Here is a 27,925-nt window from a genome sequence, read left to right on the forward strand (position 1 = left end):
CACTATAACACTGACCCCATGTAACTCTGGCACCACTTAAAAAATGAAAAATAAATTCTGATGAACATGGTTGAGTTATAGCACTATGAGTACATTCCTTGACATGTTCCTACCAGAATATAACATTAACAACTCAAGGCTTGTGGGAATGGAAGGCTTTTCAGTAGGAAAGTAGGCTTCATGCGTTCCACGTTATTTTCAATAAAGCATTCCTCCATTCAGAAACCAAATTTCACACCAATACAAACCAACATCTAAAATTGTTTGAATATGAAATGTTACCTTTGATCAGTAGTAGTTAATAAAAATAATATAAAGTACACTATTAGCTATTTAACTACTTATCATTCATGAAATCATGAAGTTCTTTTTGGTATATATAGAATTACACAGTAATATGAGTTATAAATGAAATATTGTACTTTATTTGTAGAGGAATGAGTACAAGAGAAATAAATGCTTACAACAGGTAATTATACCATTGTTATAATAGAATACTACATATTTAATACAATACTACACAGACATTTGTTTCAGGATGTGTGGTGGTTGTAATAAATCCACAATGTTTTCATAAGAATGGCTTACAAATTATTCAGAAACATTCCTGTATTGATACAGTCGAGTTCACTAATGTAATTTGGTGAATTCACTGGATTTGGTATAAGAATTATTGTTTAATAAACAATAGTTTATGCCATATTATTTAATCACGCACTTAGTTAACTGTCACAAAACTAATTTTCCTTGTAAATTCATTTTAGGAATGCTTCGATATTTCCTGTCTAATAACATCCTATCCACAAATACAATATAGGAATATACAGATAGCCCTCGATTTGCGCCGATTCAGAATAACGCCGATTTTGAAACCACCAAGTCAAAACGTGAAAAAATATGTTTTACTATTATTTATAAAGTTTTACAATGTATCTCGTACTGATTCTTATACTAAATCATAATTCTTACATCGGTGATTTTGAATAAAAATTATAAATACAGTCATCTCTGCAATTACGTATGTTTCGTTAACGCAAATTTACTCCAATGAGATCGATGAATCGGTAAAAGCTGTTTGTGAAATGCAAACTTTTCCATATGTGAGTTTGTTCTTATGCGCTTTAAACTTTCAAAGGACTAATTTAATCTCTGCGGAGGTACCGGGGTTATTTTTACTACGCGATTTTCTATAGGTCGGCGTCTTACAAGAATACAACTATCGCATAACAGCAGAGATGACTGTAAGCATAATCACATGAAAGAATCGCAGTCAATCACGGGGACCAACGAATTGCCGATTGTAAGTGCATAAAATATATTTTTTAAATTCCCTTTATTTTATTTACGTTATTTCAGAGCTTTAAACGTAATGCCATTATATTACTCGTCAATGTTTGGGTGCTGGGAACGCATTTCATTGACTTCCCACTGATTTATATTATAAAAGAGTTTCAATTTACGCCGGTTCGTCCAGGAACGCATCCCCGGCGTAAATCGAGGGCTACCTGTACACATATAAAAGTCTTACATTACACCAACCTTTATAGTTTCTAAAATATAATTAATTCTGCTAAATCTTAAAATATAAAAGTTATTATTATGGTTACTTTATTTATGTTACCTTGTTGAAAATATGACTAATTCCTATCTACAGATATAAATAGTTTTTAAATATTGATCCTGCCAATAAATACATAATTATACCTGCAATATGCTGGGAGTTCTGATAAATGCATTATGATTCACCTAGTTTACTTTCACACACATAATAAATCGTAATGTATTAAAACTATTACATTGGTCATGGATATCTTATTCCAAGCAGCTGCTACATTAAAAATTCTAGTGTTCCATTTTATAATTTGAATACTACCAAAATAAATATTACTTAAGAGAATAAAACTTTGACAGAAAGCAGTCATAAGTGTTCGGAAGTCACACAGTCAAAATCCATCCACATTCCTAGCCAGACACAAATTTTTGCCAAATATTTAATCTAGTCTTTCAAAATATATAGAGAAAGTTTCTGATTTCTTCAGAGAGCGATAGGGGACAAAACATAACTGAGAAACTTGCAGAGAATATCTGTATTGGGAATGCATAATAAATGAGTTACTGGTACATGGTGTAAGCCATATTAGGTGAAATATTCTTGTCGAGTGTTTCTTCAGGTGATGAAAGTCACTCAGCTGATCAATAAGTTCTATGCCTTTCAGACTCAAAACTGATATTCAAGAAAGGTAAACATTCTCCTCATTTCCAAGGGACATGTAAAAAAGACTGATAAAATGTACATTGGAAGATATTCTAAAATTTACAATCTCTGCAAAATCTTCTTACATATTCATTAAAGACAACGGGACATGTGAATCTAGGAATATGTTAACAGTATGTGTTTATAAATTCTCTTAACTGCACTATTGCACTTACAGATGGCCATATGACTCAGTTTGACATCCAGATGGCATTTCTTGTCATTCTGAATCAGACAGTGGATGCACAAATGGAATCAAAGTTCCAGCCGCCTGGGCAGGAATTGAATTGCTTTCTGACCCCACTTAGTTTTTGATCCACGTTTTGGTTTACCAGATTTCTTAATACCAACATACCAACCCAAATGTGCATATTTCCTAGACAAGTATGTGTTGTAATAGCCCAAAAGAGATGCAACAAAAATTGTACCTTCTTCATTTACATCTACCTGCAGGAAAAATGAAAAATATTAACATGAACAAAAATGTAATAAGTACAACACGACTGCATACAGTATGGCATAATAGTAAAATAATAGATAGCAAATTGCCTCTGATCCTAAGCATCGCACTAGAAATATATACAGGAGGCATGGAAGTAAACCTCCACACAGTCTAGACAATAAGACAATTATTTTAATCTCAAATTATCTGAATGTGATTATGAGATTGGTTTTTAACTAAAAGATTTTTCTCTTTCAATAAGAGACACACATATGTTTAGATGATAAGGTGGACATGGATGTTTCCTTCCTTATGTATATTCATTTTTAAACACTTTAAAAGATTTGAGGTTACCTCTCCATACAGGCGCCCATTTCTGTCCATGGCCAAATACAGTTTTGACTTAACTCCTTGAATTTTAACCTCATCTGGAGAAATGGTGCTGACCTCTAGAAGTGCTACAATTAAACAAATCACTTGTTACCTCTCAGAATCTCTATACGCAAAGTATATGAGTTATATTAAAATTGAAATATTTAAGAATGATAATGATGCTATAAAGGAAGTTCTTATTAATCACTTCAAACACTGAGATGACTTAGTGATCTTTCCCAACTGCATATATCACAGTCCTCCTTGAGAATCTAGTAATCACTCTGTTAAAAGACAAACTGATTATTTCATGATTAAGTATGTGTTTGTTATTTATTTTAGTTCAATTTTTTGGCCAGCCAGTAAAATTCCTCACCTTTCATGGAAACAGAAGGTTCAGTAATGCATCCAAAAGAGATCTTTGGCACGAAAATACACAAACTATTATTTTGTCCATTGATTTTTATGTTTCTATTATATGATTTGTAATTCTGCAAAAATAATACAAATTAAATTCACAGAACTTGAACTTGGAACAAAGAACTGGACAAAGGAACTGACTAGGAATTTCCACTGTCATCAACATTACAAGACAAATCAATTTACCAAAGTCATCCAAATCTCGGTCGATACCTCTGACTTTACCATCGGCAAAAATGCCAATGTGAAAGCCAGTACGACAGTGCAGCTGCATGCGTGGTCCATATACTGGATTGCCTGGCCTAGAAGGCAAATTCAGGCGTCCTGTTGATGAGCCAGGTGAGAGACATACACAGCTGAAAGTTACAAGACAAATGTGGCTTTTTCATTATATTAGAAGGGTAGGGAGCAGATTCCTGATAATTTCTCATATTGCAAATAAATTTGTGTAAGGTTAATAAATGAAAATGGATCAGACGTAATTATAGAACTGCCTGCTTTATTCCTTAGTTCTGCTGCATCTCGCTGTCTGTCTGACCAAACGTTTCATCACATAAAGAACTTAATGGATTTAGATTAAATGTGATTGTCAATTAAATTTCAATTTGGTTAAAAATTGGCCTACTACAACCATACTCAATGTAAAGTTCAAATAAAACTTAATAAAAGTGTTTCAGGTCTGATTTTTTTTTGTGGTGGGAAGGGAGAACAAGCACAACCATAGTTAATTCAGTCTGTACATAAATGGTTCTAAGTGGTATAAAAATCTAAATTTTGTTTCAATCTCAATATCTCAATTGTATCACTTCAGCTTTCAAAAATAAGTCGAGTAAAATGCTAAAGGTTTCCCAACATTACCACAACTACTGTGGTTGCCATCTTCAGGCTGAATAAAGACTGGCTTCATCTTTTTCCTCCAAACCTACTGCTCAACCTCTTTGATCAAGCAACTTCCTATCTTCATCCAAATAGATCAACACAGTAGACTGAACTCTCCTGCTAAGAAAAGATTCTGATGTTTTATAACATAATTGAGAACTACCAGAAGAATTCTGAGAATCATAAATTTTAAAGACTTTTTAAAAGATAAATTAGCTACCGAAATAAACCACTGAATCTTTACTAGAATCTACGAAATCTATGGGTTTAAGTCAAATACTGATAATTTTGAGGGAGGGGAGAATCCAGGCATCAGATTCATATAAAATATTCAGAAAGATTTAGCTTGTTTCATGGGGCGGAAAGGAACTCGATAAGATAATCTTCTTCTGGGCCCAGCAGTTGGCTATACCCTGGAGGCTAAGACTACTTTCTTCTGTTACTATCTGAAATTGGCAACCATGGAAATGTATCGCTTCAAACCACGATCAAGACCAAAATAAAAATACATTATGTAACGTCCAATATTCTTAAAATAGGAAAGCTCAAAGGCGTGGCTTACTAATGCAGACGCCCACAGATATAGATCGAAATTGTGTTTTGGCATTAACTCTAAGGATAAGTAAGCTACCAAATCCTCGGGCCTGGCGTCCTGAGCAATACTGCGCGCATTGCCAGTTTTACTCTGACACCAAAACGAAGCATTAGTATTACACATTTACAAATACAAGCTAAAAGGCTACATTTCTTCACAGTTAACACCATTGTACTGATTAATCGTGCTTTTTGCATTAAATCTGCTAAAAGACAGATATTAACTGTGAAAGAACATGGTACCTTCGTTTTCAATTGTAATCCAAGAACAATAAGACAATCTGCTTTATCATTCAACACATAAAAAGTAATTAAATCAACTGAAATCATTTACAGACTCATGTGCAGGTGTCACTGTTGTTCTAGGTTGTTACGTCATATGGACTTCAAGGTAGATATCAATGTTTCGAGAAAATAAATCTCCATACAGTCCACGACTGTGAATTGATATGAATCAAATTAAGTGTACACAGGGTTACAACCCAAAAGATCAACACCGACTCTTCGTCGTCCTTGAAATCTCAATCTCATATGACCACTGACATCTCTGCAGTGCCGAGGGTAATAATGCGTGGTACTTCATCACCAATCCACCACATGTCTGCATGGCACGGCGCTTAATTAAGCAGAAGAACAACCTCGCCTCTTGTTTTTACAGTAAGCTTTTATTGGTTTATGAACGCTCGATTTTAAGCTATTTAGCCTATGTTCTTATCCACGGAGCAAAAGTATAAGATGTCACACAAGAAGTGGTACAAAGGAAGTGGCAGCACCATGTCGGTCAGAACGCATCGAGACATGTTACATTCAATTGTTAATGGTGTGTACTATGTTTCAGGCAAATTTTGTGAGGTTAGGTGAGCCTACATAGGCGAATATATAATTAATGTAAGAAATAAACTGAAAGGGACTAGTGATGATACTGAATGGGAAGTTTTAACGCTAGACAACAAATGAATGGACAGTGTAAGAATTATTATGCACAGATTAACAATTCTGGCGCAATCGCTGTGTTATTTCTGTTACCGTTAATGCCAATGTCTGACGCGCACTTGTAAATAGCATATAACAGACGGGACGAATCAGAAAAGAACAAGAATATAAAATTTTTGTCAAAATCAGTATAATCGTTCTCGAAAGCAACACAAAATAAAAAAAATACACGTTATTTAACTTTCGCATAAATCTAGAAACAAAATGTGTTTTCATTTTTCTTCATAACTCTTGCTTCAAGGATATTTCTCTACGATAAATAGTCTTTTTGACGAGTTAGGTTCAAGATGCACGCAGAAAACGCATGTAAATAATCATATAAAGTGACTGTCACTGTCGTCCGGTTTAATATACATTAAAATGTGTCGATTTTTTTATATAAAATTTCCCCCTTCACGGAGTTCGTTAAAAATCCGTTGAGTGATGCAGACGGCTAGGCAAAGAACAGACAACGTTTTGACTGATACCACCCGTAATTTGCGGGTATGAATGAAACGCTGGAGATTTCGGAAGATGGACCGGGGAAATCCAGTCTTAGGATATGTTACAGCACGTGTTTGGAACAGTGAGTAAAATGCGGCCACCAGGTATTTTCGTAAAAAAAAAACAAAATGACACAATGTGTCCAGAGATTAATTTACGAAACTATCAAGTTTGATCCATTCGTTTTATACCATTTTGATTCTACCTGTCTTCGAAAAACGTAGGCCTCGTCAAAATGTTATATAAAACCAAATATAATCACTTACGAGCTGCCGACATGTCTCCGGAGCCTTGCCGTTGCCACGTCCAGCTCATCGTCGTCACTGGAACTGCTCCCATCAGTCATGTGCAAGGCCGCCATCTGCAAATTTAACACAGTTGTTTAATTTACCATCTGTTTGAAGCTTAAACGCAAGTTATTCAGCGTTCAGTTCCGCATTTAAAGTGAAAAGCTAATGTTACGATTCATACCACATTTCATAAATTCTGAAATTATGTACCAGACGGTCTCTGAAGATGACTGAGAAGTTCTGAAAATAATTTGTGGCACATACTATTTTTATATATTTATAGAGAGACTGTCACTGTTCCTGTAGCAGAGAACAAGATCCGAGCTCAGAAAGACATTTCACTTTCCATCACGATACGTTCAGCCGTGACAGGTGTTTCGTTATGATGGACGTCTTTCCGATTAAAAACAGAACTTGCTGTGGCCTCACACCCATCTTGCTCGCATGATTGGCCTCGTCGGGGTTCGGCTGTTACCAGAATGAAAGCTTCACTTCAACGAGAACAAAATACCGGTGCTGGGAAGATGGAGATTTAATACAACAGAAAATATATTACTAGATAAGGGTTCCTAAAATTCAGATGTTGGTCTTGTTATGACACTCATAATCTTGAAGTCAATTACCAACGTTTCGGGCAACATACTTCCTCCGTCTACCCAGAATACGAAATTAACATGCTCCTCAGAATGATAACACAGTATCACAGACCAGAATACCAAAATTTAAACTCTCACAGTCGTCAAAGCCTGAAATCTCCTTAGATGTTCATAAAGCTGGGTACAGAAGTAGGAAATATGAACAAATACTGGAAAGAAAAAAGATTTTTACTTGTGTATATTTCACAGTTGAACGGAACTTGATTTTGGAACACCTTCTCGAATAGTGCGTTAAACGCCCACCATCCTCCACGTGTAAGTGACTTCGTGAACTAACACTCACCTAGCTGTGGTGTGGTTTGCGTATATAGGCTAACTGCCGTTCATTATGCAGTCTCTCTCAGACGAAGACAGCAAAAGGGAATGGTGACGCATTTCCAGACCTGGTTGAAACTGGGCTTGGAGCCAACTAAAGCCTGCTTCCGACAGCCATCGCTAAAAGAATCTGACACCCATCATAAAGTGGCGCCAAGATCATAAAAACCACGGTATAAAAATAATTTTTGTTACTGTTCCTAAGAGCACGCCACCTTGTAGCTGCAGATGAAATTAATAAAGTTCAATTTCACAGGTACTTTCCAAAACTGTAAAGTTGTCTCTGTGCTTAATTATGCACCAAACTATAAAGGTGTACCAACTGCTGTATCCCTAGGAAAGAAGGCCCTGGAACCTGTTGGTTTGGAGGCTGGATTGGTCTCAGAGCCAATCCGGATTTAGTAGCACCCAGAAAAATCCTTGCCCCCAAAGGCAATTGAACCCTGATCATCCAACCCATAACCTAGTTACTAAACACTGACTGAGCTAACATTTATTTAACACCATGCTAAATGCATTAGATTTAACCATGGATAATATTTAACGTATGACGACCAAAATCAAAATGCTATTGTAGTATATCTGATGCTGCTAACGCACTTAAAAACAATGAAGAAAATAACGAAAACCATCAAGATATACAGTTTCATGGCCTAGATCTGACTCTTTTGAATACAAAGTACAGTGCTAATGCTGGTGGAACACATGAGGCTGATGGTTAACTCATATCAATTCCTCAAATCCAATTTTTAATGTCTTCTTTCCATCTATGACTAGGTCTTCAAAGTGGTCTATTTCCTTCTGGTTCATCTACAATACTATGAAATTTAATTAGGTGATGGACAGGACAGACATATGAAGCTTGCTAATAGGGTTGCAAAGAAGAAATCCTGCCTTAAAAATAAAAATTAATTACTGGACCTACTTACTCCCATTTATTTAGCATATGAAATACATTTCTACATATAAAGGTGCATATGTGTATATATCACACACAGCTTTACTTCTGTACAAACATGGAATGAATAAACACCATTACAACGGAATGTTACGCCACTACACTACTGACACATACCATGGACATTGCATGTCACATTAAAATTAGGGCATGAAAATTCCATGAACATACTGATTAAAAGGATGTAAGAACCAAGTCTGCATTAATATATTCTTATGCAAGACTATAAATACATACCACAAATGCTCTTTTCCCGAAAAACACCAGGCATAAATAATAACCTGAGCTTGAACTGTGGCTGGATTTTGGGAACAGAAACTGCAAACAAATATTATTTAGGATAATGGTGAGGTAAGAAACAAAAGAAAACAGGCAAAACAAATTCAAATTTTTGCTATTACAAATACCTGAGGACATTTCAATTACTGACCCAGTGCTCTGCAATAAAACTGCCTCATTTTCAAAAAAACTGTTTTCATTTGACTTAAAGAATACTTGTTACTGTTGTAGATTACTTGTCATTACAAGTATAATGTTAAAGGGTCAAAGCCTATTACATCCAAAATTAAACTTACGATTAAAACTGCAACACAAAATTTATCAGTATCTGAAATCAACAAAGGGGCATTAATGAATAATTTAAACTGTCAAGACACTATTCTGAGTCTGATATACAATGAGATGGGTTACAATGCTACCACACATTACGTCTTCACATTGCCAATTTCGAGTTAATGATTACACACTTCATTACTGGTTAGCTAATTGTGTTAATCCTTTTAAATACTGTAAATCACATATAAACCACCTAGATATAACTATATCATAGTGGTGTTCCATTAAAAAGTCAACATTGGACATGGATATTCATATCATAGTTTGTAGCAAATCTTCAGAACCATCTTATTAAGATGGAAATAATGAACTTTTAAATATTTTAATATATCTAATTACTCTAATGTAGTGCACAGTTACACATACTATCATTTTACATTTGTCTTATAACCTTAATAGTGAAGATATGTATTGTAGAAATGCAATATACTCATAGCCCTTGATGATGGCTCCTAAAGAACAAAAGAAGTCAGATTTTGAATAAAACATCACAAAGATATAGTTATATTTAGATGGTTTATATACTATTTACTGGATCAAACATAACAATATGGCTGTCAACTTGAAAGTTCTTCCTGTCAAAATCAATCTGATATGTGAAAAATCACCTTTAATAAAGGACAAAGCAGCTTGAAATTGGACTTGGAATATTCTTAAATAAACTGACACACTGAACTCAGTCTATTTTAAAACCCAAACAAAAGAAACTGAATCCAATTAGTTAAAGTAAATAAACCTATGGTATGTGATATATTATAAAGAAGTGAGCACAGCCCTAACTCTAGTATGGATTACTTGAGTACTTACAGTTTAAAAATCATTCAAAATTAATAGCAAAACTGTGTAAAACATATACCCACCTATCTGATATTACTTTCATTCTACTGTGAAACTTAGACAGGGCCATCACATGTGAGGTAGGTAAGATGCACTGTACATTATCATGATGTTAACATCATTCATAAAATCTGACAAATCAATTGCAGTGGGCTAAGGACAGGTGTTAAAGAACAAACTAACTAACTAACTAACTAACTAACTAGATGGCTTACTGCACCCGAAGGTTCATCACCGAATTAACCAAAGCCCTCCACCGGACCCTGTCCTGGGCCAACAAAATCCAGTCTCCTTCAACTCCTATCTCCCATAGATCCCGCTTGATATTATCCTCCCATCTACGTCTAGGTCTCCCCAGCGGTCTCTTCCCCTCAGGCTTCCCAATCAATACCCAGTGCACACCTCTTGTCCCATCCATGCATGCTACATGCCCCGCCCATCACATTCTTCTCAACTTAATCACCCTGACAATATTGGGGTAGTAGTACAGATTTTTAAGTTCATCATTATGCAGTTTTCTCCATGCCCCATCGTCTTATCTCCTGGGCCCAAATATCCTTCTGAACACCCTATCCTCAAACATCTGCAATCTGTGTTCCTCCCTCAGAGTGAGAGACCATGTTTCGCACCCATACAAAACAACAGGCAAGATTATTGTTTTGTATACTTTAGTATAAAAAATCAAGCAGTGATGTCACTAATACAAAAATCTACCAATCTTTAACTAATTGGGAGATAACAGAATGACAGATAGGGAAGGATGCTAACTAAAGCAGTCATGGCCAATTTTAACCTTTATCATATTACAATATGGGATTTTAAACTCCTACTCAGTGGGGCTGCCACCCAGATTTTAATTCCAGAATAAAGTGATGTAGTGTCATACTACTTCAATAATGGTCAGCTGTACTGCAATAAGCCATTATGCATGGCTGATAAAATTAATGTACTAGGCCAGCAGTAGCCACAACGGATAGCAGAAGACCGTGAAAATTCTCAGTAAGGATAGCCAGCCTCAGCCTAGAGCCTTGTGAATGTAAATCAGAAGTGCTGTCCAAAAAAAATTCAACACTCAATTTGAAGTGCAAATATTCAACTGTTTTTATAAACATAACATAACTGGTCATAAGAACATCCTCAGTCTTTGATTAACTTAGTGTATGTACAAAACATATAATTTTTCTATTCTAAAACATGAATATAAACTTTCATTACAATCTATCTCATAATGACCCACAAATAGTCAATAATACTGAGTAAGAGCACTGCATTTTAAATTAAATATGTATTTTGAGAAGTGACATGAAAAGAAAAATGGCAAAGAAGACTGTGAAAAATCATTACTGTGCCAAATTAACGTATTCACCGCTGACAATGGTAAATGCTCCTCAAGTGATCATGGTCTTTCACGGCCACTGACAGCTCACGTCATAATATTTGCAAGGAAATAGTTTGGCTCTACTAAGACATTATCCAAATAAGCAAAAGAACCTTCATACATAATAATACAAGCTTCAAAGAATAAAAATATGTATCCAAAATATATATACATATAACAGAAATATCTGCTAAGTCTTTTTAACCACGACCATTTCACCCAAAGTTTTAAGGTGGCACTTAAATGCCTGGCAATGAATGGTTTATCCTCTGAGTAGGCATATTGATATTTCAAAATGGTGTTCTTGGATATTGTGATGATGATAATAACATGTCTCCTATAGTAGTTTCTCAAGGTTGTGATGAATACATGACAAATAACATTCTTTAGTCCTATACTCATTACATGATCACCACAAAATACACAAACATAAATTGTTTCTTTCTAATATACCACTGTTTAACTTACCATATTTTCCAGAGTGTAAGAAACATGTCCTTTTATTAGAAAATGCTGCTTAAAACCTGTATGTGTTATAGAAGTCTAGAAGGTTTTCCTTAGAATTTTCATTCTATGGTCTGGATGCATCTTACAGTCCAGGAAATATCACATTTTCTGAATAACTCACATGCCATCAAAAATCCAAGCATTACCTAAAATTACTTTTCAATGAGGAATGGTTAACCGTACTCTCTCTCTCTCCCTCCAATGAAAAAAATTATCTGTGATAGTATGCGGTTTGTCTCATATAAACATCACATCAATCTTGTTCAAATACACATAAATTAAGTCTTACTCATATTATCACAATGCTTACAAATGCTAATTATTGTGTTTGGAATGTGGTAATAAATGACTAGTCTGGATAATAACTTTTGTGATCTTTGCATAAAATGCACAAAAGCACTTCATGATGAGGTGGTCATGCATGTTTGTCCCTGTGTTTAACCTCCAAAATTAAATGAAATTAAATTTGGTACTTAACATTGTTGTTTTGTTTGTTTGTCATCAGTCTTTCGACTGGTTTGATGTGGTCCTCCAATTTCGCCTATCTTGCGCCAATCTCTTCATTTCCACATATTTTTTGCAGCCCACATCCTCAAAAATCTGAGTCACATATTCCAATCTTTGTCTCCCCTACTATTCTTCCCTTCAATTGTTCCTTCCATTACCAAATTAACCAATCCTGGGTTCCTCAAAATGTGTCCCACCATCCTATCTCTTCTTCTCGTAAGATTTTTCCACAGACTTCTTCCTTCGCCTATCCTAAGACCAGCTCATTTCGCACTTTATCAGTCCACTTAATTTTCAACATCCTTCTATAGCACCACATTTCAAATGTTTTGGCTTTCCCACTGACCATGTTTTGCTTCCGTATAGCGCTGCGCTCCAAAGATATAACTTCAGAAAAATCTTTCTTAATTCCAGGTCAATGTTTGACACTTGTAGACTATGCACATTTAATTTTGGTTCACATCAGTCAAATATAAAACTTGGCATAAAGCTCAAATCAAACTTCAGTTATTTTCTCAGACATAGCTCATCTTACCAAAAATGTGCTCAAACCATAAAATGTACCTAATTATCACACAACTTCTCAAAAATACTTTGCAATATCATGCAAACAATTCTGACTCTAATTAGCGTGAATATCTTTGCAGTGTAATGGAACTTCTAGTATCCATTTGTTTTTTTCTTTCTGATGTTAAAAAGAATAAACAGCCATATATTTAACCCTTTCAGAAAAACTGGCTACAACTTTGTAAATTAACTTCTACTAATCCAAGCATGTGTTTTTACAGTTGTGGCTCATAGTACACATTTGCAACCAGTTACACAAAGTTCCTATAACAAGTGCTATGATAAAATAACACACGGATGTGATTGATAATTTTGGTAGTGTACGATTGGAAGTGGCTAAAGCCTATTTTCAGGTACTATCCTAGAACTCTACTGAAGAGACTGCGGAAATCACGATAATCCTTGTCTTGTACTATGGTTAACTGCACTATACTTGAGAGAACTGTCCAACCAGAGAAATTCCCTATCTGTATTCTTGGCATATTATAGGCCAATCAGCAGTGTAAAAATAAAATATGTAAGGATGACTGTGTTAGATAGAGGAGTTTGAACACTAGTACACTTCTCTATTCTTAAAGATAAACAAGTGTTCAAAATTAGCAGAAGAGAAAGCTGGAACTCAGCATTCACATTATAGCCCAGATACAAACACAATAAAATTATTAGCATTACTATCAGAAAGACTCTCACAACTTTCATAGTTTCCTAAGGCACTGCCAATCCAGCAGAAAACAAGTGTTTCTTATGAAATAAACTGGCTGCAAACCATACTCCAAATTCACATGGTGTTCAGAGTATGAGCACATGCTTGTTACAAACAGCTGTTTATCTTTAGCTGCATGTGAGTAAAATAAGAAAAATACCAAATCTGTAACATTGAAGTTACAAACTCAGTTATAACACCCAACTTTGAATCACGATACATTTTTCTAAATCCGGAATATATAAAATTCCAATACAAAAACAATTATATAAACAAAAACTGCTAAATGTGCATGTTTGTACATAATTCTTAATATTTTCATGTCCTGTATGGGAATCAAGCCTAACACTTTGAGAACAACATCAAGGCCCAAACATGAAGCTAAGAGTGGTAAATACATGGTTATAAAAATAAACTGCAACTGGTGCTGGTGATGTGTCAAATCTTCAGATATTTTAAATTGAACTGAAAATAACCTCTGTTAAATTCAGTTCAACATTTACAAGAACAGTTCCCAGTCCATCATCTACAACAATTTTGAAACTGAAACAAAGTAAACTGCCACGTTACATGGACCTCAAAAATGGAAACTGAATTAACTAACGTGGCAACTATAGGCAAAGGTAACACACATCAAGACAGCAAGTTATCAGAAATTACAATGCTCAACATGAACCTATCTTGTTTCTGGTGTACAAAATACTGAAACATAGAAAATATATTTAAGCAGTGAATTGAAAATAAATGTAAGTGGATAAAGATCAAAACAATAATTCTGAGACAAGAAAAAAGTTTCACATCACATCGCACACACACATACATTCTTTGAACCACAAATAGAAATATCTAATAGGTGGATTTATTTATTTCTGGCATTACTTCATGGAACATGTTTCAATGTTCTAATTCAGACAAAATCCAATGTCTTTATCAATTATAAATCCAGTGTTGTCAATTGTACCATGTGATGGAATTGGCCATTTCCTTGGTGAAAAAACATAGCAGATTAAAATCTTTAGATTGTCCCAAACATATCTCAGACTTCATAAATTTCATATGAAGTTGTACGTCCTGCACGTTACATGTTCAGTTCGATTCAAATGCTCTTGAGTTTATTATCCTGTTAATACTAGGTGAAGATTAAAAAGCATAACATCCACGCTATGTAATTTTCTCTCTCAAGAACCAATCAGAATACAATTCTATAAATTCATATGATTATTGATCCCTTATGCTGTTTTTTTTTATCCTGATAAACACTGGCCTGTAAATTTGTCTTTGTATCTACAAAGTAGAAGCCCAAAATTTAAAATTACACATTTCACTCTTTCTGCTATCATTACTTACTTTCTGCAGTAACACATAGGAAATAGGAGCATATTCACTTTCACATTTTCAAAATGAATTTCACTTCTGGATGATTATTTCTTGTTAAATGCTTTAGAAGAAAACAAGAATACAAACATATGATACCTTTCTTTCTCCACTTGTACACAACAGCAACATGGACAAAGAAAGGCATAAATAAATTCAGAATCATGGCTGATAAAATTAAATATATGAGAGTTTTTGTAAAATACGCATTCAAAAACTACAAAAGAAATTAAGATGTTCTGAACAAACTAAAGACTGAATTAGACTACAAAAACTATTATATTCATCGTGTTCATATAATGCAGAGAGAAATATATTAAAATTGATGACAAAGTACGGACATTCTGAAACAATGAAATTGAGACTACTTGACAACTGAGGCCACAATGGATCAACAAGTGGTCCAACTTTTCAATTGTCTGATAAGTTCACTTTAGGCCTTTTATATTTGTTAACTTTTCTTCTTCTCTTTTCATAGGATGTCTCCAGATTTGAAACACAAGTATACTTCAAGCAAGGCAATGACTGTTTTGGTGTTGTGTGGGTTCAGATACCACTACAGGCCCAATGTCATAATGTCATGTTACTGTACATTTTAGGAATCAAATTTGTGCAAAAATCCACCTTAACAAACAGCACATACCAACACATCTCTTAGAAACATTCACTATATAAAAAGGTAATATAGAAATTTATTTCTTTATGGCAAGTTTGCAACAGCATAAACAGCAAAGTTTATTTAGGCCACTGAGGAAAATTAAAAGAATGACTTCGTATCTATACTTTAAATCAGATTTCCCCAATATAAAAATTCATCAAAATCTGTTTACCAAGAGCACAAGTGATACAAGACCCAAGATAGACGTGACCTTTCACAACATGTATTTATGATATTTGCTTTCCTCTCTAGATGTCTGAAAATCTTAAGAATTGCTTTGAAGGTATGAAATCACCTACTTCTCTTAACTCATTCAAATTAACTGTAAAAGATTAAGAGTACTAACCAGCAAGCAAGACAGAAAAAGAATACTTTGGAGTTTGTCCCATTACAGTGTCATAAATTGTATGAATAAGAAATAAATAACAAATAAATAATAAACAGAAAAATAGACCAATAATTAAAAACATAAACACATAAAACATAATAAATAACAAGAAAATAATTAATAACTTTAACCCGTAATAAATGTATACACAATAAAGTATGTTCACTGATGATTTACCCATTTGATAGTTCTGATATTTCAATCCTTGTTCTGATATAAGGTGCACCAACTTTCCATTATGAAATTAATTTGTTATATTAACTGATAGAGAGAAAAAACCACAGAAGGAGTAAAGGGTCAATGTATACAGACATACAAATAAAGTTGCTTAAAATATAACACAATGAGCAAATAATACTTTCAGCCAATATTTAATAACACATTTGCATCTTAAAGACGGCTGTCTTCTGGGATACTGCTCCCTGCAGTCTGGTAGAAGTTTACCAACATTTCAGAAGTGCTTACTGCCTCCATCATCAGGGTAATTCTGTCTTCCTCTGTTTTTTATTCCCCCATAAGTAACTGTGGTGAATGTAATAACACTGAGAAGATTATTGCAGTATACATAAACTGGGTCTCGTGTTTCACATTTCAGCAACAACTCTGGTGAATACTTTGGTGGGTCAGAAGTGTATATGATGATAACGCATCAATATAAAATAATTTTATTTAAATAATATCAAAAAAATTAAATTTCTGACATAAAGCCTACTTTTTAAACACCTAGAAAGCTTAAGGAAATACGTACTGTGACTAGTATGTAACCAGCTATCTCTACACACAAACACAAAAAAAATTCTCACTGAAAAATATTTCCAGTTATTACTTAGTGTGCAATGTGCTGTTTGTTCATAGATGGTGGTGAGATAAAGTTTGAAAGATGACTAAAAATCAAACTATTTTTGGTTCCGAGACTATAAACCATCAGCCAGTAAATGAACACATGAATCAATGAAGCTAGTATAGGCATTTTCTGCCAAGCCTGCCACAGTGTAATCTGGACAATGCCTACAGGCTGGTTTTCTATTGCATGTAATTCACATATATACTGAGAGATGATGCAGCCATTGACTTTAAATACTTTCTGCTGCTTAACTAAAGCATAGAGGTCTCTTGTAATTATACAAACCAGACTGCAGCACTAGACCTGGCAATAAGAATGGTACAGGACTACATCTTAGCCCAGTGGTTCCAAATCTTTTCTGATTAAGATTGATAAAACAGCAGTGGATTTTCCAAGGACTAGTATTCAATGTCATACTTTAAAATACAAATAACAGCCTGCAAACACAAATTTTACAAACACATGTAAACAAATTTATTTATAATAGAGAAATTACTGCCTTCATGTGGTATTAAAACCAAAGACCTCATAATTAGTTCTAATTAAAAATTATGCATGATGACAAAATATTTAGTACCAAAAGGAAATAAAATCAACAGCTGTAAAGAAAAGTAATAACAATTGTATACACCAATAACAGTTCAGAGAAATGCACAGATTGAGCCAAAGATCACTGCCAGTCTGTGAACCATTGGCTGAGAAATACTACTATAGCCTATAAACCTACTACTCACAGTACCATTCCATAAGAATGAATGAAGGTTGTCAACACCTGTCCTTGTTCTTCTGCTGACAGATCACTGACTTGATTCCATTGACATATCATCTCCTGATCTTGAGTCAATTTCCTTCTGTAGAAAAACACAAATAATTTTATAAATATAGGAGGTATAGGATCTATCCTGGATGACTTCAAGTGAGAACTGTCATTCCACCACTGCTTCATACTCGTGTATCACTGCCCCATGGGGCATGCAACAGTCCTGCTCAAGCAACACATTATCATGCCCTCAATACTATGTTAGAGGCTTCATATATGGCCCATCAGTTGACTGGCCACAGAATGAACATCTTTAGTATAAAAACTATTAATTATGTACATGAAATTGGTCTCTCACTCTACGGTCAAGACTGGGTGAAGTTTGAGGTTTGAGGCTAGTGCAACCAGGGGGCCCAACAGATCACTTTTTTGTCTTCTTACCTATATTTACATGATGATGAAACCAGAATCCAGCTTTCAAAATGTTGTAATTTTTTAATTCTGTATTTATATGATGGACAAAGACCAAAGGAACAATTTTACACATAGTAACATTTTGATTTTACTGTTCAGCACAACATTTACCATAAGCAGTAGTACTGTTTTGCTTTCAACTCAGACATTACCTTTGACGCTTCCTCCTGATCCTGAGCGTGCTGCAAGCCTGCACAGAAGTGAAGCATGAGCACAGCCAAAGCCTGGACTTTCTCATCTGATTTGCCAATAAGAAATGCTATTCTTGTGTGCTCTGATGGGTCTTTGGTTTCCTGTTCCTTCTGGACCAGTTCCATACGCAGCTGTGTCTCTGTGTCTATAGACGCTTTCAACTTGCTGATCTGTGAAACACACGACACTTTGACAAGAAGAAGGCAATGCATGAAGCTGCAAGTATCTTAACATCTGTAATTGCTGACACATTTCAAGTGTGGTATCCTACTTTATGGGTGTCACTAGTGAAAGATTTATGATCACAGCAGTTCAATGTCAATTGCTGAATGTGGTGCTTACACCTTTCACCAGTTCAAATATATAATATAATTCAAGTCTATACACAAACTTTAAATTGTTGATGTTAAAATTTAAAATTAATATTGATATTTTGCGCTATTCATCGTTATTACGATGTTACAGTATTGCGCTTTATACTACTACATGTTTCAATGCATAGCATCATCTTCAGGGTTTTTTTATCTTTAAAACTACTCTATATTTTTAATGCAAGTTTTTCATTTATTATATTTGTTTTGTAGATTATTATAGTAGGTGTTCCATTGATCTTCTTATTATTTGCATCTTATGTTTTGTTTTTCATTATTCTGTGAAACAATTAATTAACATATGAGTTATTTATTTATATGTAAATGAGTTTGGATCAACTGCTCCACATGTTTAGTTACCAGAAGACTGCATAACATGTACCTGAATCTATGCACCTCAGTTCTATACAGAACATTTTAATGGCATTTCCTAGAAGACCAGACCCTGTGAATTTACAAAGTGTTCCTGACGAAAATCTGCCATCAAATCCCAGTGAAATACGTAGCAATAGTTTGTCAGGACAGTTTTCACAGCACACTGCTTACCATCTTGTTTATGCTGTCTTTGCGTTGTGGGGGTGACAGGTTAGAGTACAGTTCTTTACCAGTTGATTTAGCTATAGACATGAGGTCATCATCATTGGGATGTTGCAACAGATGGTCCAGTGCTGCTGAAACATCATCTCCAGCATCATTGTCTAGCAACAAGTGTGTGAATTGGAATGGGTTTCCAACAAGGGATGCCTGCAACAAACAATCAAACACTACACACTTAAAAACAAGCTCTGAAAAAGGATCTCAAAATGGTGTTAGACCATAAAAACACAAACCCCTTCATACAAGAATGAGCCATCTACATACCTAGCCTATTAAACAGATTATGCACGAATTGCCAGGTGTTTCATAAAATGTATTATAAAGAGGAAAAATGTAAGACTATAAAGAAAAGTGGTTAAAACAAGTACAGAGAACATAAGACTACAGAATTCATCTGATTTAACCAACAGAAGAAGTAGTGCAGTACGGTCAAAGAAGAACTGGGAAGCTAGAACAAGGCACAAACCTGTTCCAACAAAGAGAAGAAAATGAAAATGCTAGATGATTATGCCATTCTGTAAAGATATATACAAATTATATGCTCTAATCATCAGACAAATTGGATCACCGTAGGACTAGCAAGAACCTGCCTTACCACCTGAGGTTAATGGTGATATTTTCTTCAGTGTCTTCTGATCTGTCTACTATCTGTGCCCCTTACATGTATGTATCTGATAGGAGAACTTGAAGGTTTAACACTGCTGATACCAAAGACCACAATATAGAATAATTCTGCCATCCTCACAACCTACCTCCCTCATAATGTTACTCTCACATCAACCTCTCAAGTCTACCAAATGGCTGTTTTCCGATTTATCCACAAAAATTCTGTATGGATTTCTTATCTTTCTTATTCTACCTGCATGCCCAGTTTGCTGACTGTACGTGTTTCAAATTCTTACTTACAAGACTGTTAATTGTTTTGAAGCCCATTCATTTATTTTTTCTTGTGAAATCCTAAGAACTACACCACCTCCTAAGACCCTGGGAGGATGTAGTTATGTAGAGTTTGGGGCCCTCCTGTTTTTGTTTTCCTGGTGATGCAACATCTAAACCACAAGTTATAGGACACCACCATAACATCTCTCCATGACTATTTATTCAGTATATTTAAAATTACCCTCCAAATCCAGGGGATGTCTTCTCCATATCCAACCTACAGATAACCCATGCTACAGTCACGTTTACACAGAATATACTGGTACAGACAATTAGGAGCGCTGGACAAAATAATAATATTTGCACAGGTCTGGTGCTCTCTGATCAAGAGTGAAATGTGCCAGTCAGCCTTGTTCAGTACAGACATAAGAATAAAGTTACATGTTACTTAACAGACATACAGAGTAAAATTACACACTAGATAAATGACAATACAAACAGTAAAACTATGTTGCTTGACAGGTGATACAAGCATAAAAGTATGTGCTGCTTTATGGTTAATGCAAAAAAATAAATTATGAGATGAAGATATTTATTCTGATGTTCCTGTCACTTTATAAAACATTTCTCAAACTCAGATTATGGTGCTTCTGTTTGTGTTACATTTTGATTGAACACACCCATATTCTGAAATTTCCATTCTTTTGCAATCGTTTCAATTTCATAGCTAACCATGTCACAGAAACACAAATATGGAGAATTGTGATCATAAATTAAGAAGTTCCCTAACCTATCTGAGGGCATGAACACATATACAACTGGAAAAGTGTTTTAATTCAAGACTGACAAATTCTAAATTTCACCTATGACATAAGAGTCATATCATTAATTATATTAAACAGGTTACAAGTTTTATGTGGTTCAAAATATGTATTATGTTCCTCAAATGTTTGTAATATTTTCCAGATTAAGATGGTGCCAAACCTACTTTCTAGCAATCCTACTGTTTATGCTTATTACCATCACCATTGTCTGTAAATATATGCTACAACCTGGAAGGAATGGCTACGAACAGACCACTATGCAACACTGATTACTGAAAGACACAGATCAGGACATCACCACAGCCCAAAGTAAGAAGCAGTGAGTAAGCATGAAGATGTAGTGTGTTTGTAATGCTGCAAGGAGGTTCACACGTTCAATCTTTACCTTACGACTGCCTGATGGCGAATGCTGCGGGGAGGGAGGGAGGCTACGAGACAGGTGACTAGAGTTAGCCATGGTGGGTGGGGCCAGATTGTTTGCTGAACCAACCCGCTTCAGACTGCGAGCCTGAGCTGCACTTGCCACTGATGCCAGCAAACTACCGATCCCACGGAGTTGGCCCTGCCAACATGATGGTGCATGTTCCCTTCATTAAGTGACCAGGCAGTGGCTACTTGGGTGCCACAGCTGGAGTATTAATGTTATGATCCTTATCAGACAGCATTCATAAAGGCAAGTTACTGCATTACTGAACTCAGTGACATGCCACAGGCTTTCCTCAATACACAAACTGCTTATAAATATGAACATCAGTCCTAAACTAAATATAACACACACTACAATAAGTATATATTAGAACAGATAAATTCTGCCATGTACTCCTTCCCGTCTCTCTCTGAACATACAATGGCGAAACTGTTTGGTCTTGGGAGACATGCAACCAAAAGAGTGAAACCAAGTACTCCAATTTGGAGAATGCATATTTTTTTCAAATGCATTATTTATGGTGTTGCAGTCCACTGTTTGCATATGCCAATTTATTACCAAAAACCTTATCAATGGATTATACTTTACATTGAACAGGGATGTAAACTGTTGAATGTGGTCTTCTGGGTTGCCATGTCATGGAATCCTACAGATGGTAACCAACAATTCATATCAATACACTGCTACCATCATCCAAAGATGGAGGCAGGACATCATTCTCCAAAATATTACCACCTACAAGACAACACAGCATCACAACCTAAAAGACCACAACTGAGATTTACCTCTGTGAGAGAGGACCTCAAACTTCAAATAGGGATTTACAATGGGCCAAAATAAAATTCATGAAGTCTCAATTTCCCATAATAAACCTCTGTAAAAATTTGTTAAGTGGTTTTGGAAAATGAAACATGTGAATACAGAAAAATAAGACACACACACTCATTTTATGTACACATCTGATTATATGTTTGTGCACAGTCCATTGCAATTTGATGTTACCTGAATATCATGAAGTGACAGAAAATAAAGCCATTGAACCACAATCAAGACTAACATGGAGCCAAAAATATTAATTTTTGTATGAGAACATACGCATGGAAAACTGTATAGTCACGTATGAGAATTTTCCAGAGTGAATGAAATACTATATTTAGAGCACAGTATTTATAACAAAGGCTTATCTCAGATTTTCAAGCATTAGTCCATGCCAAACAACATAATACCATTCTTAGTACATGCAAAATAGAAAACAAAAATAAATTTTTCATCAAAAAAGTAAAAAATTAATATTTTATAAAACAAGGTAATATCACCAACATAATAAGAACAGCACAGGATTACAAGATTTTCTTTTACTAAAATGATCACAGAATGATATCTGTATGGAATTCCAGATCCAAATTCTTACAGCACCTTCCATTATCCATTCCCATTATAATTCAGATCTCTCCAGATTTATTTAACATCTTCCAATGTTTTATAGGCACAGAGTGATGGTCTGGAACAAAATCTACCTCCTACAATGCCAGTATTTTGCCAGACTTTCTCAGTCAATGAGAGTTTCCGTCTGCCCTATCCTTCTGATACAAGAGGGCTAAATTTCCCAAAATAAAAGGTTAGAGCTTGGATTACCTGGTATAATTAGCAAATGTTATGCTATGTAGCATTATTCTGGAGTTGTGATGCTTACATAAAACAAAAATCTGTACAATGCAATGTCCTGAACAACTAATTTACTACATACAAAGTGGAGGAAGTGGGATGGAGTGACAAAAAAAAGTGTCAGAAGTAAAAATGGAAGGCATTTGAAAGAAGACAACAAGAATGACAAACAGTTATGAAGCATAAGAATACAGCAAGTAAGACATTTTTAAAAATCCAAACAGTAAGAAATAAACAAACAGAGTGAACACAAATGATCTGAGTGGTTTCAGACACTTATTTAACAAAATCTAAATGGTATAATGAAATTAAACTTCCCAAAACCAAATTTCATAATCCCGTTGTTTTCCAGTTATTATGTGTGGACAGATGGATGTATGGGCAGACACATAAAAGCTAATAGGTATATTTTTTTTTGCAAATTTCTGTTGTAAATTTGCCTAAACATACCCAAAACTTTAATAGTAAATTACCAATGCAAAATATTTGTACTCTAGCCACAGAATACATTAACTGATACAATTCCATAGCAAAAATATTCATTCCCACATGACTTCAGGGTTTTGGTAATTCTAAATAGTAACAAAACTGCACCATTCTGTTTCTGTTTCTTAAATTACAACTAAATATTTGAGCAAGGGTTCTCAACCTGTAGCCCATGGGCTGCATATGGCCCCCATCAATGTGTTTTGAACAAGCTGCATACATTACTTGTAATATTGCATCATCTTGTATGACAAAATATTGTTCAATGATATCGGAAAAAAAATACGCTGACATCATCAGTATTTGGAAGTACATTTACTTTTAGGAAATGTTCAATTCAATGAAGGACATCAAGTCAGGAACTAATACACATCTTACTCATGAAGACTTCGAGGAATCCATGCAAATCACAACAGAATTAACCCTAACATTGAGAGATTACTTAAGTAAAATAGGTGTCAAATATCTCAATGATGATCCACCTTGAAGAAAAAAAATTATTGAGTAAAATATGAACTTATTTGGAAACATTGATAACCCCTGGTTTACATATGATTTTCTACTGCATATAATTTATATATATGCTAAGAGATGGCATAACCATACAGAACATTTATTTTTGGCTAAGAGGTCTCTCGTGTAATTATCGTTTAATTGGCTTGGGTGGGCTTTGGTTTCAGCAGGTTGAACTTTGGCTTCTACTACTAGGAAATTATAAAAATAGGCACTTTAATTTCTCTTGTAATAAAACATCATATTTTCTCCCTTTAGCTTCTACACATTAAATTGTCTGGCCTGTTCCTATTCAGAATTAATCCTTTAAAGCTCAGTAACTGCATTTTGTATTTATGCATTACATATGATTCTTAGTGTAAACAGGGATTATTTAATTAAACAGTCAATCTTTGTCATGGAGAAGTGTCGTGTTTTCCTTCAGGGATGGATTGAATTCTTAAATATTATTTAGACAAGCTTCAGCTTCAAACAACTGATCTAAAGCTATAAAATTCTGTCATTTTGGTAGGACTCCTTCACTGGAACAAGTCAGTTAATTATACATAAAGAATGTAAATAGATATAATACTATGTGTACAACTGTACAAAGCATAAATTCATGTGAAAATTGTACTTCGTTAATAAAAAAAACCTACACCTGAATATCAGCCTAATGATGGAGGCAGCAGGGACCTCTGAAATTTCGGTAAACATGCTTGAGTAATGCACACACCAACATGTGTTCTAGTGTTTTCTCTTAATCCCTTTGTTCCAGTCTTGCTTATGCTGCTAACATATTAAGTTCAGTGAATGAGGTTGTGTTTCATCCATTTTGCCGTCTTCTTGCTGTTTTCTTTCAATTATCCTTAGATACCAGTTATGGCAACAAAACATAAAAAATCTACAAGTGATACTGAAAAGAATAAAAGTCACCCAGTTATGACATCAGCCCCCCCCCCCACCAAAAAAAAAAGCAGCAGCGAGATAGAGAGAAGATTCTGGATAAGATGCATGATGGTGATATGTGTGAAAAAATCTAAATATCTAGGTATCAATGAGAGACATTATGCAGCTGCATTCACACATGCCAATTTAACCCATCAGGTTTTTCCAACGTGGAGTTACTTAAAGCACCATTCTTGAGGTGCATAACCCATTCTGGATGAGGATTTACTGTATCAGAAATTCTAAATTTGATGCCACAAATAGAGTCTGTGTCATATACCTTGGTGTTGGCACCCCTTACCATGATCAGACCGAGCGACAAACATATAACAACATAACTCCAGGGACTGACCTGAGGAGTGCGGTCTCCATCATCTGCTGCTGTTGTGATTATCTCTGGCTGAGCTGATGCACGTCTTGCCTGAGCGGGTGGTACTAACAGTTCCAGGCCTCGTGACTGACCCACATCCTCTGGCAGGGCTGAGGCCCGTCGTTGGCTTCCATGAGGAGTGCATGCTGTGCCCACTTGACACTTTGCTACACACTTCTTATGGCATGTCATGGCACAATCCCGACACTGCACAGCATCTTTCAACCAGATCTGTGTCAAACATGCAAATTACAGAACTAACTGTGAAATTTCAGAAAGATAAAGGCAGGTTATGTTATCTTATGCTATAACGGTTTATAGGATGCATTCAGTCGCACCTGTGTAGTCTTATCTTCAATACTATATAGCAGTGAAGCAACTTCATATTTCAGTTGCTATATTGGCCCAGACCAGTGTAGAAATCTTAAAAAAAAAATGAAGTTCTGAGAAGAACTTACAATGTCCACTTTCTTTTAATTGTATCCATTTACATAACGAAAGAAAGAAAGAACTATAAATCAATACAAATGAAAACATATTAGTGTTGATGTGAAAAGATGTTTCAGCAAAAAACACTATGACCTTGACTATTAACTCAACAGTAAGTCTCCTATTAAGAATCAGTTGATTGATTGCCATACACAATGTGATGATTCACACAACAATTTCCAAGCATTCACTGGAAAAATCTTAAATCTGTTCCTAACACAGTATCACTGGAGATAACAGAACAAATATGTTCACATTTCATGTGCCACCCCATGTCAACATACACAATTTTTTTAGAAACAAGTAACTGTTACCTTCTTGCCACAAAACTCGCATTGTGTTGTCCTGTGGAAATGTGTCCTTATGAAGTCGTGTTGCTTCTTGTCCATCTCCTGACTCTGTTCTGGTCTTGGAAGCAACAACTGGGGTGAGGAAGGTACAGGCTTAACTGGACTCATTGTTGGTCTGGATGGGGGCACAACAGTCTGGCCCGTATACAAAAATGATAGTAAAATGTCCCCATAGCACAGACAAGGTTCAAACCCTGAATGCCCTGATAGTTTGTGGTTATGGCTGAAAAGGAAAAGGAACTGTCAGATCTCCGCAGATGGAAAAAATCCAACAAGAAGATTCCTTAACAATACCCATGACTAGATCCTCAAACAGATGAATCCAGTCCACAACATTACACCATATTTTTTAGACACATATTTATACTATCCTCCCATCTAAGCCTGCGTCTTGCAAGTAACCTCTCCCTAGCTCAATTACTCTCCTCACTTACGAACACATTTATAGCATGTTCACAGACCTTCCTTGCTTCGGTTTATGTCATCAACCAGTTCAAACATATATTCATTCTACTTCTCAGTAAGGTACATTATTTTGCGACTTCTGGAACTTTATATCAGTTGGCCACACGCCAAGAAATATAACAGGTGCTCTTCATGTCAGTAGTGTCTGACTATGGAGTGGATGATCAGGCTTTAATACCTGGCCGGGGCAAAGAATTTCTCTTCTAGTCTGTTCCAGAACAGCTCTGAAGCCTACCCAGCCTCCTACCCCAGAGGTAAAGCACAGCCAGTTCATGACATCGATCACTTGCCCCCATCTAGCACCAAGACCAAGAACACATACTTCCTCTTCTCTCAAGTTCCTCCATCGTGTCTACCAAGGATAGCTTTAACTAACTATTACGCATTCTGTATTCCTCCACAACATTATGTACTTCATGGCAATGTTCTTTCCTGCTGTGAAAATGAATGTGAAAAGTTTAAATAAAAACTAAACATATATTTTATAATTTTTATGCATGACCAGAATACCATTAAGTCACACTACAAATTTACCTTATGGCCATGTGGGGCTCTGGAGGCAAAAGAAAGTAGCTTTTGATGTGGTGCCCAAGTTTTGTTGAACTGCATTCAGAAACAATGGATGATAAAGGTATGCTGATGTGACCAAGCAACACATCCCGATCCCCTCGACCCACAAGCTTGGTGCCATTTTCAGACTTACTCCACACACTCACGTTCAAGTATCGGTGGTTCTCATGGATTTGGAAATTCAGTGATTCATCAAACAACACTATCTGCACAAACACAATAATTACTTGTTTCTACATATCAAATATTCCAGTTACTATATATAACTCATATTGTTGTTTCTGTATATACCACTTTGTTCTCCTTTCAAATATCTATCAATCAATTAGTTCCTGTAACTCCTAAGTGGAGCATAGGGCCTCCTTTCAGAGGTTTCATAGTCTTTAAAACGTGCATTTAAGAGTAGTGAGTGATCAGCCCACTGACTCTGCACAATTTCTACTCACTCCTGAATTGACTGCCAGAGCCATCTAGCAGTGAAGCAGTCAATCAGGAAAACTTGGGTGAGAATTTGCTCACAAAACATCTCGTA

General features: G+C 35.3%; 2 protein-coding genes and 2 long non-coding RNA genes across 12 annotated transcripts in view; 2 read left to right on the forward strand and 2 right to left on the reverse strand.

The window, feature by feature from the left end:
* Positions 1-396: 396 nt before the first annotated feature.
* LOC110832544 (putative fibroblast growth factor 1) lies at positions 397-7,781 on the reverse strand. Of its 6 annotated transcripts, none has more exons than XM_022069643.2 (5): positions 7,667-7,781; positions 6,704-6,798; positions 3,675-3,844; positions 3,051-3,154; positions 397-2,701 (listed from the first exon to the last, which is right to left on the reverse strand). In XM_022069643.2, exons 2-5 carry the CDS (start codon positions 6,796-6,798, stop codon positions 2,510-2,512), a joined length of 561 nt encoding a protein of 186 aa, XP_021925335.2. In that variant the 5' UTR covers positions 7,667-7,781; the 3' UTR covers positions 397-2,509. The 6 variants fall into 6 exon arrangements, with proteins under 6 accessions (XP_021925335.2, XP_021925332.2, XP_021925336.2 ...); XM_022069640.2 differs by having other exon boundaries at positions 7,556-7,693; XM_022069644.2 differs by lacking the exon at positions 7,667-7,781 and adding an exon at positions 6,938-7,048.
* Positions 1,176-4,168, forward strand: LOC147874575 (uncharacterized). The gene is made up of 2 exons (XR_015533891.1): positions 1,176-1,300; positions 3,590-4,168. It is a non-coding gene; the product is annotated as an uncharacterized LOC147874575 (long non-coding RNA).
* Positions 5,500-22,604, forward strand: LOC110832545 (uncharacterized). The gene is made up of 4 exons (XR_002543952.2): positions 5,500-5,618; positions 7,011-7,954; positions 21,274-21,440; positions 22,156-22,604. It is a non-coding gene; the product is annotated as an uncharacterized LOC110832545 (long non-coding RNA).
* Positions 8,611-27,925, reverse strand: part of Pdzd8 (PDZ domain containing 8) — a 32,392-nt gene continuing 13,077 nt past the window's right edge. For 3 of the 4 annotated variants that reach the window (XM_022069637.2, XM_022069638.2, XM_087343952.1), the window contains 7 exons: positions 27,358-27,599; positions 26,323-26,581; positions 25,502-25,750; positions 21,517-21,693; positions 19,378-19,575; positions 18,421-18,630; positions 8,611-17,885 (listed from right to left, as the gene is read on the reverse strand). In XM_022069637.2, the coding sequence (XP_021925329.1) occupies positions 17,832-17,885; positions 18,421-18,630; positions 19,378-19,575; positions 21,517-21,693; positions 25,502-25,750; positions 26,323-26,581; positions 27,358-27,599 (1,389 nt within the window). In that variant the 3' untranslated portion in view covers positions 8,611-17,831. The remainder of the gene's footprint in view (positions 17,886-18,420; positions 18,631-19,377; positions 19,576-21,516; positions 21,694-25,501; positions 25,751-26,322; positions 26,582-27,357; positions 27,600-27,925) is intronic. The other variant, XM_087343953.1, reaches the window with a different exon arrangement.

The sequence above is a fragment of the Zootermopsis nevadensis genome, unplaced genomic scaffold (genome assembly GCF_977971745.1).
Source record: "Zootermopsis nevadensis isolate Lab colony 2312 unplaced genomic scaffold, Znev_1.0 Znev_ptg000007l, whole genome shotgun sequence".
NCBI lineage: Eukaryota > Metazoa > Arthropoda > Insecta > Blattodea > Termopsidae > Zootermopsis > Zootermopsis nevadensis.

Excerpts from the sequence above, each read along its gene's own strand:
- LOC110832544 (XM_022069643.2), bottom strand. The coding sequence starts at position 6,798 with ATGGCGGCCTTGCACATGACTGATGGGAGCAGTTCCAGTGACGACGAT. Across the intron at positions 3,155-3,674 it reads CCGAGATTTGGATGACTTTG|CACTTCTAGAGGTCAGCACC; the intron begins GTAAATTGATTT and ends GTTTAATTGTAG. Across the intron at positions 2,702-3,050 it reads ATGGGCGCCTGTATGGAGAG|GTAGATGTAAATGAAGAAGG; the intron begins GTAACCTCAAAT and ends TTTTTCCTGCAG.